General features: G+C 35.5%; 1 protein-coding gene across 1 annotated transcript in view; it reads left to right on the top strand.

Moving 5' to 3' along the window:
* The window catches only part of LOC137034113 (neuronal migration protein doublecortin-like), a 59,961-nt gene extending 45,382 nt beyond the window's left edge, over nt 1-14,579 (top strand). Inside the window, exons 4-7 of the mRNA XM_067406738.1 lie at nt 1,620-1,722; nt 5,473-5,562; nt 9,061-9,158; nt 12,263-14,579. Of these exons, the coding sequence (XP_067262839.1) occupies nt 1,620-1,722; nt 5,473-5,562; nt 9,061-9,158; nt 12,263-12,319 (348 nt within the window). The 3' untranslated portion in view covers nt 12,320-14,579. The remainder of the gene's footprint in view (nt 1-1,619; nt 1,723-5,472; nt 5,563-9,060; nt 9,159-12,262) is intronic.
* Nucleotides 14,580-14,647: the final 68 nt, after the last annotated feature.

The raw sequence follows: 14,647 nt of genomic DNA, 5'->3' as shown, positions 1-14,647 counted from the left end.
GACAGACGGATTGATTGCTTTTGAATGTCAGCTTGGATAATTATCAGAATCTGTCTGTAAATGCCATACCAATAAGGCAGTAGTGGTTTAACAGTCTTTTTTCTGCGTTCTTTGACACACAGATTCCAGACTCTTGACAGACAAAGACTTGAATTTCATTAATTAGCCATTTAGAAATAAGATTATCAAAGAGACTTATGCTGCATTCACGCCTGGCTATAGTTACCCTAATCCTCAGACCTGGAATTGTGTGTTTCTATGTCAACACTATTAATACCAAAATGAATCTATAATTTGAGTAATGAATAGACAAAGCCACAGTACATCATGTAACAGTCGTTATGCCAATGCCTTATTAATAAACTAATAGTTTATTTAGTGGGACATTAATTGCATTCAAATGTGCTATAACTACATAAACTACATATATTGCATTGTCATTGTCACTATTGTCTTCTTGCATTATTAAGACATTAACAGTACTAAATAATGGGAATTATTAAACAGAAATATTATGGAGCTGGGTAAGTAATGCAGACTCCAAAATATATTTGTTTACAAATCATGCACTATGGTAAAAAAATCTCTTTTGAGGCCATAACATAATTGTGCAAGGAGCCTTGTGAAAACAAGTCTTTATTAATACATAATCTGGCCCTGTAATCATAATTGTGTGTGAAAACGATGTTTTACTGCCTCTAGTGTTCATTTCTGTTAGAAACTGCAGTGATATGTACGTATTGGTACGTATTTTGCATTATATATATATATATATATATATATATATATATATATATATATATATATACAAATTTGCAAATGAGGACATCCTCAAAAAGAGTTTTTGGGTGGGTTTGTCAGATTTAGCTCACTTCTGGGTACAAATTTGTAAGAAGGTAGATGAATGCACGTACTTATATATACATGCACACACACACACGCGCGCGCGCGCATGCACGCACGCATACATCCGTCCAAGTATGCAGACACACACCCTGCTGGCCAGCTGTTCATGGCAAGGGCGGCATAGATTAGCTTTGTCATATATCACTGTCTCTCTCTCTCTCTCTCTGTGTGTGTGTGTGTGTGTGTGTGTGTGTGTGTGTGTGTGTGTGTGTGTGTGTGTGTGTGTGTGTGTGTGTGTGTGTGTGTGTGTGTGTGTGTGTGTGTGTGTGTGTGATAGACTGGGGTGGGACTCTTGACTTGGCTGGTGGTGACCCAATTATAGCACAGAATGTCAAATAGCTGTCTCCAACGTCCAAAACATTTAGTTCCTAGCTTATGAACAGCTGGAGGATCAGTAATAAACTCTAATGTGTCAGTGTGTGAGCATCACTCTAATTACCAACAGTCTAAAAATGCTGGGTTAAAAACAACCCAATTTGGGTCATTTTGGCTACCCAGGAATGGGTCAAACAAACTCAGCACTGTGTTGTTTTGACCCAGCTGGGTTGGGTCAAATGTTTGAAAGTCGGGACTAAACTGTATGAAGTGCTTGCCTTCTTTCACGTCTGTATTCCCGTAACCCTGGGTTACTGATTATGAACTCAAATTGGGTCAAATATTTTTTTTTTCTTTATATCTTTGTTTCAATATTTTGTTGCTCATCTTCTTTTTAGGTGACTTGCTTGCAAGATTTCTTTGGTGATGACGACGTTTTCATTGCCTGTGGACCAGAAAAATTTCGCTACGCACAGGATGACTTCTCTCTGGATGAAAATGGTAGGCCACGCCCTTTAATAAATAAGTGAGAAATCTAAAATATTAGTGATAAAATAAATTGGATTTGTGTCCATTTTTACAGCTCAAAATACATCTGCCCATGTTTAATTACATTTATAATTGCAACAGTTGTGTATGTTCTTACAGCTTTTTTCCTTTTTTTCCCCCCTTTTTTTTTTAGAGCACAGACATTCTCAAAGATAAATGTTCAATTGTTAGTTTTTAGAATGAGGTGTTAGGCATTAACCATGTAACACTGTCTTGCAACTAACCCAACCCTAAACAAAATTTCAGAATTTGATATAATCAAAATTTCTTTTTATTAAAAATCTATTAGTAAGAACATAAAGAAACTTCTGTGGTTCCTTTTTTCTGTAAAGCTGTTTTGAAATGATATGTATTGTGAAAAGCGCTATACAAATAAATGTGAATTGAATCAAATTAGCAATGTTATTCCCATTTCTGACCAAACAGAGACAGTTCTTTAATTCAAACAAATATCTCTACAATATTTATTCAGTTCTGCTTATGTTTCAGTTGTTGTACAGTATTAGTTTATAGTAATGTAATCAATCTAAGACTGAGTACAGATAAAATGAATCCTTCTATTTTTGTCCCCCGTGTTATCAGTAAAGCCTTCGATTCAGCTGATCACAATATTTTCAGCCAGACTGGCTGGTTAGGTTTTTCAGTAACAGTGATGGAATTATTTCTTACTTGAAAAATAGAGAGACATATTTAACATAATTTATAGCCTGTAACATTTTGTACACTAACTCCTTTACAATTTTGACTATTGCACACTCCCAGTAACAATTTCAGTCTGTATGTGTTTTAGAGACGGTAGTGAGAGCAGGAGGGAGCTGTATGTCATTGGATGTCATTAATATCGCCTCTCAAAATCAGGCTTTCAAATGGGCTAATGCATTATTCAGATTCACATTTCCATATGTAAATAGCTGATGTGCGACTCACATGGGTGTAATACGGTTCAGAGACATAGATAAGGTGTCAGACAGCTCAAGAGGAATGTGTTTGTGTGTGTTTGAGAAAGAAAGAGGGAGAGAAAGAAAAAAGACAGTAATAACATATTGAGGTTAAATTTCATTTGGTAGCACTTTATTTTACAGTGTCATTGTTACATATGTTACATGCAGTTACTCTAGTAATAACTATAAATTATTATGCAATTATGCATAATTGCAGGCGACTAACCCTAAACCAACCCCTATTCCTAACCTTAACCATATAGTAAGTACATGAAATTAATTATTATTACTCAGCACTTAAATGTATAATTACACAGTAACTGTAATTATACATTTAAGTGCTGAGTAATATTAAGTAACTTCATGTACATGTACTATAGGGTTGGGGTTAGGGTTTGTGTTGGTTTAGGTTTAGTTGCATGTAATTATGCATAATTTATAGCTATTACTATAATAACTGCATGTAACAATGACACTGTAAAATAAAACGTTACCCATATTGATTTGTGTCTGCAGTAGAAGCATCACCAATGGTGGATGCTATACTTTCGTTTCCAAGCTACACAGAAATTACAGTAGCTATATTATGTTTTTTTTTTTTTTATTATTACAAATATTACATTCTACAAAACAATAGTCAATTTCTTTTCTTTTGTATTTCTGTAAAAAAATAAAAAAAAGTACAGTGCTTAGAAAAAATGAGTACACCTCCTTTAAAAAGTAACATTTTAAACAATATCTCAATGAACACAAAGACAATTCCCAAAATGTTGACAAGACTAAGTTTAATATAACATCTGTTAACTTATAACGTGAAAGTAAGGTTAATAATATAACTTAGATTACAAATTTTTCAGTTTTACTCAAATTAGGGTGATGCAAAAATGAGTACACCCCACTACAAAAAACTACTACATCTAGCACTTTGTATGGCCTCCATGATTTTTAGTGACAGCATCAAGTCTTCTAGGCATGGAATAAACAAGTTGGCGACATTTTGCAACATCTATCTTTTTCCATTCTTCAAGAATGACCTCTTTTAGAGACTGGATGCTGGATGGAGAGTGATGCTCAACTTGTCTCTTCAGAAATCCCCATAGGTGTTTAATTGGGTTCAGATCAGGAGACATACTTGAATCATTTTCACCCTGTTCTTCTTCAGAAATCCAACAGTGGCCTTAGATGTGTGTTTAGGATCATTGTCATGTTGGAAAAGTGCACGACGACCAAGGGCACGGAGTGATGGTAGCATCTTCTCTTTCAGTATAGAGCAGTACATCTGTGAATTCATGATGCCATCAATGAAATGCACCAGCAGCACTCATACAGCCCCACATAAGGACACTGCCACCACCATGTTTCACTGTAGGCATCATGCATTTTTCTTTGTATTCCTCACCTTTGCGACGCCATACAGTTTTGAAGCCATCAGTTCCAAAAACATTTATCTTGGTCTCATCACTCCAGAGTATAGAGTCCCAGTAGTCTTCATCTTTGTCAGCGTGGGCCCTGGCAAACACTAGGTGGGCTTCTTTGTGCCTGGGCTTTAGGAGAGGCTTCTTTCGTGGACGGCACCCATGCATGCCATTCTTCTGTAGTGTATGCCGTATTGTGTCACGATTAATAGTCACCCCAGTTTGGCTTTCTACTTCTTTAGATAACTGCAGTGAACTTGCATGCCGATTTTCTTCAATTATTTTCTTTCTCAGGTCTTGTGACATTTCTCTTCCATGTGGTGCCATTGCTGACAGTATGAAATGGGAAGGGGTTTTAACACCCTTTTATAGACACCTGTGTAATGAATAATTAGACTCACCTAAATTAGACATTTGTAGTCTAAAATTTAGCTTTGCTCCAGAGACTTTCAGTGGGGTGTACTCATTTTTGCATCAATCTAACTTGAGTAAAACTGAAAATTTTGTTCTCCAAGTTATATTATTAACCTTACTTTCATGTTATAAGTTAAACAGATGTTATATTAAACTCAGTCTTGTCAACATTTTGGAAATTGTTTTTGTGTTCATTGAGATATTGTTTAAAATGTTACTTTTCAAAGGGGGTGTACTCATTTACGCTGAGCACTGTATGTGATTTCAGGGATAGTGCAGAATTTTTTTTATTTTGGGTTACACTTTATTTTGATAGTCCACTTTATACATTATAATAACTATAACTTTGCTACTACATGTCAACTAACTCTCATTAGAGTATTAGTAGACTGTTAGGTTATAGGGTTTGGATTAGTAGAATAAATTGGCATGTACTTACAAAGATACTTATAGCCAGTAGAATGTCTGTTAGCATCAACATAAAGTGTGAGCAGGTATTAAGCAGACAATACTGCAAATTTACTTAATAGTTAAAAGAATATCCAAAGTGTACTATCGAAATAAAATGTTGTCTTCAATTTTGTCTCCACTTGAAATTGGTTTTGTAACAATTCATTTGACAATAATTTTCTTATTTCTGTTTTATATTTTGTTTATTATTTGCATGTTGTTTTGCGATGTTTCTGAATGTCTGTTTTCACTTTTTTTTTTTTAATTGCTTTATTGCCATGACTGTAAAACCAACAACATAAATAAAATAGGTTGCTAATGTGTGTAATTTGTATTTCTGTGTGGGAAGTAAGGGCACAAAGTTGTCAGAATTTGGAATTTGTCAGAGTAAAGTTTCTGTCGGTGGCTTCTGTACTTTGTTGTATTCTTAAAGGCTGCCTTTACGTCATACGTATGCACTGTCTCTGTTTCTCTTGCTGTAGAGTGTCGGGTGATGAAGGCCCCTAAAGGACAGAGGGGCTCCACTAAGAGTCCCGGCCCAATGCGACGCAGCAAGTCTCCGGCTGATTCCAGTGAGCCTATAATTATGTGATTCATGTCAGCTCAACACACCTTTAACTCCATAATGAAGCTTTACTAACTTTAGTCAATTCCACATCAAGCCTAAAGCACCACAGTTTCTTGCATGGATGATTGACAAGCTTTCTATAATACACTTTATTTTATTCTAAACTGCTTTGTCCATTATGTTATATTAGCAAGTTTATTTTTGCTTACACGGTTAAATTATGCATGTTTATGAATCATCTGTTGTTTTGTTTTTATGAGATTTTTAACACCTTGTCACTTTAATTTGGTTTTTGTTATTCTATCATAATCTCGCAACTGCTCATGTTTGTGTGTGTTCTTGCAATGGCCTGTGCAATTAACCTTCTGTGTGCATAAAGGGTTAATATTGTCAAAATGATTTTATACATGATGACATACATGCATAGCTACTCATGGTAAATAAACAGATTTTTGATGTTTAAACCTTAAAGACCCACTGCAGCAAAACTGCAACAGTTGTTTAAAGTTAACGAATACACAGCAGTTTTGAATCAAATTCATAAAAAGTAATGTTTTTCTTGATTTCTTTTCACAACATGTTCAGTTCAAAAAATTCACATGTATATATATATATATATATATATATATATATATATATATATATATATATATATATATATATATATATATATATATATATATATATATATTTGAAATATTTGTCATTATAGTCTAATGAAAGTTGAAAGAGTGCTCTGAAATGAACTTACTGAAGTTCTAGCTCACTGGGAAGGCCTTTATAAAAGTCAAAGCAATTCAGCTATTAATTTTCAGCTATTATACCAGAGATCAGTCAGGAATATTCCAGGATCATCATCATCAAACTTTAAAGAATGCCAGAGGACTGGTCTGAACATATCCGAATTTCAGACTCTTTCAAAACATAGGTACTTATTTATACTCATGATATGGTAAAAGTTTGCAGGTTCAAAAAAAAAAAAAAATCTAAATTCACCCGAATAACAAAATATGCACAAACATCATGAAAGAAAGAAAGAAAGAAAGAAAGAAAGAAAGAAAGAAAGAAAGAAAGAAAGAAAGAAAGAAAGAAAGAAAGAAAGAAAGAAAGAAAGAAAGAAAGAAAGAAAGAAAGAAAGAAAGAAAGAAAGAAAGAAAGATCAATATTTGGGATTAAAAGATGAGAAGAGAGGACGCTTGTCACACAAGTTTGAGTTTGATGTAAGAAGATAGATTTGCTCTGTTACATGTTTAATATTTTAGAGAGGAAGGATCACTCAATCGTCCAAGGGAGACCGAGCCTGGGGACACTTTTGAATCTGAGGAAGAAGGCAAAAAGGCCATGCTTGCATATTAAAGGATCAAGACTTATAAATAATAGAGTTTATGTTGTAAGCATATGTGGCATCTACATAAAGAAACACAGGAAAACAAAGTGTCCCATCAATAGTACCGTCATATAAGGTCAGATGTAAGCATTTTTACTTTGGCAGGGTTGCATGCAGAGGTTGTGGCTGAGAAAGAGATTTTTAGTGATGGGGGAAAAAACATTATAGTAATATGTCCTCATTGACCTTTCCACAGTCAGCAGTATCATGATATGACTGCCATCTTGTGGTGGCAAAACCTCACAGAGAGTTTTAAATCATTTAGTTAAAGAGATTAATTCACCCTAAAATGGAAATACTCACCCTCAAGTTGTTCTAAACCTGTATGAATTTCTTTCTTCTGCTGAATACAGAAGAAGATATTTTGAAGAATGTCGGTAGCCAAACAGTTGATGGACCCCAACTGGGTCCATACTATGTAAGTCAATGGAGTCCATCCACTGTTTGGCTACCGACATTCTTCAAAATATCTTCTTCTGTGTTCAGTAGATGAAAGAAACTCATACAGGTTTGGAACAACTCGAGGGTGAGTTAATGATGACATATTTTTTATTTTTGGGTGAACTATTCCTTTAAATGAGAAGTGTTATTTCTGCACCACTAACTGCACCAAAACAGAATTGCAAAAATCAGATACATTTCCTAAATGCTTAAAACTTGCTCTAGTCAGAAGAACGTGGTATTAGGGGAGAAACATCTGCATTCTGAACACTTTTTTGGGACAAAAATAGGCAAAAACAGACACAATGCGTTGTCAAAATGTTTGTTCTGTTTTCTGCAAATAGAAAAATATATAAATAGGCATATTTGCTAATATTTTATTTTAGGTGTACACTTTTATACAGTAGATAACCTTAAACCTATAGCCAGACTTGGAATAAAAGCCATAAAACAAATTTTGATTTCATGAGGTCTTTAATATGAAGAATTTTTGTTTCACAAAAATGACGTGATTTTATTGTAAGAATAGCTCATTTGTGCATGCTAACTTTTCTTGCATGGCCTGTGTGCTTTAAATGAGTGTATCTGTATCTTTGTACCACTGTGCACTGGCTAGACTTTTTTTTTTTTCTCTCTCTATTTCTTTTCATGTTTCTTTATATCTCTCCCCCTTGTGTTAAAGCCCATCTTGTAAGTTTTGTATTGCACTGCTCTCATTTTGAAATAAATGAACAAGGACATTTTGAGCTTTTTATATTTGGTTATTTTTTTGTTTCCCATCAGTTCTTGTTTTGTACACCCCTTTAGTTCTCTCTTTTTCAGTTTCTCTTTCATTCCATATTCAGTTCAGTTAGAGTATAACATTACACATGTATCTGACTTTTTTTATATATATATATATATAGGCCTATCAGGCCCTTCATTTGAGCAAGGAAACCCTCTCTTCTTATCAAGAACCATTTTTTGCAGCTATAGGGTTCTTGAATTATATTGTAGATTTTTCATATTCTTTGTTCTTTAGGACCTGATAATGAAACAAAAGCATATATGGGACAAGCTATTGTACCTGCATAGCCTAAAGTGTTACCAAAAACCCTATTTGGAACCATTTTTAGGAGTGTAACCGATCATGAACACACCTCAAGGCTAACTTAGAGAGAAAATCCGAACAAGTTGTGCATTTAATTAGCACATGAAAGGCTAAGATCAGCACTTTTAGAGTAGTTTTATATATCTCCTTATCCAGGTCTTCCAACAGCGCCTGGCTTTTCATCTGAGATTCTGTTGGCTTTGTTTTATTCATTCATTAGCTGGAACGGTTTTCAGGCCTGGCGTCTGGTCCTTAGGTTTTTGTATTGCTTAAATGAAAGCTCTGTTTTTAAAACAGCCTTTAGTACTTTAGTCCACATGATCACACCACTCTCACATATAAACACAGATCTGGTGTATCATAGCAACCTGCACTATTCATAGAGAGATGTGTAAATGAGTTCCAGCAAACAGATACACACACTAGCAGCTGGCTAGACGACAGTTGACAACATGATTACACAGGGAGGAGGGAAGACACTGCCTAACCCCACAATTTGTCTTTTCTTTTCCCTTAATCTTTCTGTCTGTGGCTCTCCTTCTATCCCTCTCTTTCACATTTGCACTTTTTATTTCTCTCTCTAGCTAATGGAACAGGCTCCAGTAGTCAGCTCTCTACGCCCATCTCTAAGCAGTCGCCCATCTCGACCCCGACTAGCCCCGGCAGCACTCGCAAACAGAAGGTAACATTCTGTCAATTCCTGTAACTGTTGGTTAAACTATTTCTTCGTTTCTCTTTTCTGAATATATTTGGAATGGCATTTTTCCATACACCATGGGTTGTTTTTTTTGTTAAAAACAACCCATGTTGGGTTGAGAATGGACAAACCCAGTGGTTGGGTTAAATATTTGCCCAACGTGCTGAGCAGTTTTATTTAACTCAACTATTGTTTAACTACTATACTATTTGGCTGGCTTAAAATGAACCCAAGGTGGCTTAAAAACATCCCAATTGCTGGGTTTGTCCATTTTCAACCCAACGTGGGTTGTTTTTAACCCAGGATTTTTTAGAGTGTACTATTTTTTGCAGCATGCCTTATGTTTACTGTGAACAAAAATGCAGTACATAACTAGAGCACTCTGCATGTAATACTGTATTCCACAATGCAATGCATTCCACTTAAACTCCAATTCAGTGTCATACAGAAAACATTTGTGGTGCTTTTATAATACGTTTTGAGCTATTTTGAAGAGTAACAGCCATAATGCATGCACCAATACCCAATCCAGCCAAAAAGGTCAGTAGTGGACCGTGCACAGTGTGCAGCAGGCACTAAGCCAATAAACAACACAATACATACAGTATAAGCAGTATGCAAATACTCTATTCCAAAGAAAGCCATACTGTTAGATCCACATTTACTAACAGCTTTCGCAAGCGCAAACTACTTTCAGGACTTAGTAAAGACAAGCAGTGAAAATAGCGATGAAAAGGCGTGAGCTATTTTTGACCTTCTTGCATATGCATTTGTAGGAGTTTCCCTTTCAGACACAAAATTTATGGGAGACAAGTATTTGGTAACACTTTATTTCGATAATCCACTTTAGACATTCTACTATAAATACAAAGCTCTGTCATGAAATTCTAGATGCGCAGGCTAATAGATCCTTTAACTCAACCTGCTCATAATCACATCATTATCTGTAGAACACAGATGATTGGTTCCTGTTGTATTAGAAGCCAATGAGCTTGCATGCTCAATCTTCAAATACATGAGTAGCATTTGCCTTAGCAGTGCAGCGTGCTTCAGAAACCCTCCACCTTCCCCAGCTCCACCTGTATAGATCTGCTATGGGTAATTCATGTATGCTGTATTGTACAGCAGCAGCATGTCTTACTTGTTCACAGCAGCGTATCGACGTATGTACTGGTAGTAGCAAGTTCTGTACTTTCTCTGCAGCAGCAGCAGCGTAGCAGATCTATTCTGCCAAGACCAAACATATCAACATTGTCATACCCATTACCATGCCAAACACTCCGAGAGTTGTCATGACAGAACTTTTAAGTATCTTTGCAACTACATGTCAATTGACTGTCTGCTTAATGTAACCAAATACAACATGTTCCTGGACTTTCCAACCAACCAATCAGATCTGAGCGACAAGTTTACAGTTTATGACAAGTTTAGGCTTAGAATCAGGGTTAGGTGCTTCTACATCAGTGTTATTCACCTATCATTTCCCCTTGATTTTAGGGATAACTTATGGGTAAGATTAGGTTTAGGGGTAGGAATATGGTTAGGACAAAATTTTTGGACAGGAATGTTATTCCAGGATCAACAAACTCTGTTGATCCAGTAACATGTCTTACTTGGCAAAATCACGGTGACCATAGTGGCAAATTAATGTGAGTTAGTTTACCTGTATTGCATACTTATAGTTAGTAGGATGTCTAAAGTGTATGAAGGTAAAACAGTAGCAAAACCCAAGAGAATGTTTCGATTTGCACACACAGACAACAATCAAAACACATGTGTTACGAAGTTGTAGATTAACAATTACAAATGTGTAAAATGGCATTCACAAAAACAAAATTAATGGGGGGGGGGGCTTGTTCTGTGCCCTGAGATAAAAAAATAAAAATCCCTGTTTTCATTAAAATAGCATTAGTTTTAACTGACTTTTATATTACAGTAAAAGAGTATAGTCGTTTATTGGTTGGAGTTAGCCAATGAAATGGGACGTTTTTGTTACGCGATGACGTCACTACATAGAGAAGATCGCGCCATTTTGGTGATCCATGTAGCAGCCACCCACTTAAATGACTTTACAATTTTTTTACTGTAATATAAAAAAACCTGTTAAAACTAATGATATTTTAATGAAAATAATGTCTCATATGCAAATTACCGCATGCCAAGTCGCACTGGATGGCGTTGTTCATTGGTCAGGCATCGTCTCCCCTCACCCCCGTTCTGCTCTCTCACGTCTGCTTTCAAGTGCTCAAGTCAGTTTTGCAACAGGAATATCGCAAAAAGAGTAGCAAAAGTCAAAGAGCCAGGATTTGAACTTGTACTGCCAGATCTGAGAGGTTGTAAGCGCCGACTTGAAGCTGTACAGCGAAACTGAAGTAAAGTGCAAAAGTAAATATGTCTCACACATTTGTGTCTGTCATTTTGTTTATGTGAATGCCATTTTACACATTTGTAACTGTTAATCTGCAACTACAACTTCGTAACACGGGTGTTTTGATTGTTGTCTGCGTGTGCAAATCGAAACATTCAGCTTTTCACGTCAGGACTGTGAGTGTAAATTTCAATTTACAAATACAAATATTAATACGACAAGTTCTCACATTCAAATCAGCAACCTCTAGGGTTTTGCTACTGTTTTACTTTCATAAAAGTGGACTACTGAAAAATGTTTTAACTGAGTAACTAAATTAAACTAAAAATAAATTTTAACTAAATTTTGCAACGTGGTTTTAATCACTGGTATTTGCACCATTATTTAACACGCGCACACACACACACAAAAACATTAACCTGTAACGCTTGACATGCTGCGATAGTTGCATAGAACAGTTAGCGCATGATGGAAGGGAGAGATTTTTTTATTTGGAACGCCAGAGGCAGTTAGTTGATTGCCCGCACCTGAATATCATCGGCTCTGCCGGTTTGCGACCCTACGTTTATTTGCGCATTATCAGTACATCACCCTCAGAAATTCCCATCTGCGCTTACATGGAATTATGGTCTCACACTAATTTGCTCTGTTTAGTCAATCTGGCTCTTAACGGTTTGTCTTTATTTCACCTTGACTCACCCTACCCTATCTTCACCTCTAGGATCTATACTTGCCTCTGTCTCTGGAAGATGATGATTCACAGGGGGAGTCCATGTAGACTCTTTCCGCTCCGTACGCCAATCAACATGCCAGTCACAGAGGCATCTCTGGTGCTATCTGTCTTTGAAACATCAACATCACCGCCCCAGTTGCCAGGGTGAATGCACGCATCACCTTTGCTGCCCCTTGGCCGTCAGGCTTTAGACCTCGAGGCTTTGCAGCGATGGTCATTGCACTATTTGCTGCTTGAGAATTTGTTGCATCCATTTTCTGTGTTTTGATAATAGATTTGTAGTGACTGATGGAAATGTTAAGTATATGCGGGGCATATGCTGCAGTTTTCTCTTGTATTATAACAACAAACACCCAAATTTGTACATGTGGTCTGCTGTGGCAATTCATTTTATATATATGAGAAATTTGAGAAACTTAACTGTTAACACACAGCAGGTCAGTTTAACTCTTTAAACATCCAACCATCATTTTTTAAGCCAATAGTTTTGACTTTTTCATACTGACTTTTTTAAAAGCTTGGTCTTATGAATTTCAAGCAGCAAATAGTCATTTTTACAAGGGTGTGATAGTCTGACTTGTACAAGAGAAAAAATACAACAAAAAATGTAAAAGAAAAAAAAAAAGAAAGAAAAAAAAACTTGCACCATTAATAATTTTTATTAATCTCGTTTTGTAACCCTCTTTCTCTCTCTGTGCAATGGTTTAGTGTGTTTTAAAGCCCATTGAGTTGAAATAGAGTCCGCAGAAAAGACTCTATCCATATCACTGTAAATAATGTGTACAGCCTACTCTAAGACACCAACATCTATGTTTTTACATTGTTGCAATGTCTTTAAAACATAGATATAATGTTAAATGTCAATAGCTCTGAAGGTACTCATTGCAGATTGAGAGGGGGGCCAAAAGCCATATAACAAGGTCTTTTTGCTTTCAAAAACAATCACATTGGGTTTTGAAAAGGCAAAAGAATAGGTAATAACAGCAGCAGATTTGTGTTCGAAGGGATGTGATTTAAGGAATAGGAAAGTTAAAACCAGTATGACTTTATTTCTAAAATAACAAAGGAATAAAAGATTGTACGTTCAATTAATACATAGTCTTCTAAAGCCACATGATTGCTCTATATGAGGGACAGAACAAAATTTAAGTCCTTATTCACTGAAAACCTTGCTCTCTACTGCATGTCATTCACAAGAAGATTCTGATGCAAGATTTCATGGCATTGTTTGTCATATGTGTTATTGAATAGGTTGAATATTTGAATTTCTCACACAAAGCTATTTTAAGTAATTAAACCATTTATGGTGCTTATATGAAGCTCCGAATAGCTTTGTGGTATGAAAAAGAGTAGCATGAAGATTCTTCAAAAGATTAAATGTCGTACAGGTTTAGAGCGACATGATGACCGTTTTCAGTTTTGGATGACTATTCCTTTTGAAACTGAGTTTGAGTTTGAAAATGTATTTTAAGGTAGTGTCCTTTTTCAGAAAGCCAAAGTTATGTTGAAAAGAGGGAAGCTGAAAAATAATATTTTCTCTCCCCCAGTGGTGATGTACATAAAGGAGTCTCTCATTCATAGTTCTTATTTGGAGATGAACAGAATTTCACACCTGAACATTTACATATTAGAAAACCAAGTACATACGATATGATTATGGAATTCAGTGTATAATAGCAAATTGCATTCATTTCTCAATCACAACATCAAAATGATCTCTGCAAGTGTCATGATATCTGTTGATCAAAAAAAAAAAAAAAAAAAAACTAGCACAACAAAACTGCACAAATCAAGCAAACCCTTTGATGATCCTTTTTAAAAATATAATTTCCATTCTCCCATTTTCCACTGAAGTGTCTCCTGATGATTTTTCACCTTCCATGGTGCCTTTTATTAACCATCCTTTATGAAAAAGCAAAAAAAGCAACAAAAAAAAAAAACAAAACAAAACAAAAAAACTACAAGAAAACTAAAAACACTCATCTGTCAGTTGTTTACTGTATCTTTTTGAACTGTTTGATATGAAGTTGGGCTCAAACACTAACTATAACTACACACTCTGTAATCTGTTACTGTAGTAGTTTATCAGGGTAATTTCTTCAGACATGGTGCAGATGCTCTCTTTTCTCCTATAGTGCTGTAAACACAGTTGCTTGTGTACTGATATTTTTGGGCTTGGGAACATTAAAAAAAAAAAAAAATCAGACTTCCTCTCTGATTATCATGTACTTCCTGCTGTATCATTGTGACTTGTTTTGGTGATGTCATTCTGTGTATTAAACTTTTCTCTTTACTATTAAAATAAGATGCTCTTCTTCTACTATTTTGACTGCAGTAATGCTCATGAATGTCTTTGGTGGTTTTTTTTGTTTT

This window comes from Chanodichthys erythropterus, chromosome 13 (assembly GCF_024489055.1).
Source record: "Chanodichthys erythropterus isolate Z2021 chromosome 13, ASM2448905v1, whole genome shotgun sequence".
Classification (NCBI taxonomy): Eukaryota; Metazoa; Chordata; class Actinopteri; order Cypriniformes; family Xenocyprididae; genus Chanodichthys; species Chanodichthys erythropterus.
Note: the sequence above shows the minus strand (reverse complement) of the source record. Positions and strands in the feature narration are given on the sequence as shown.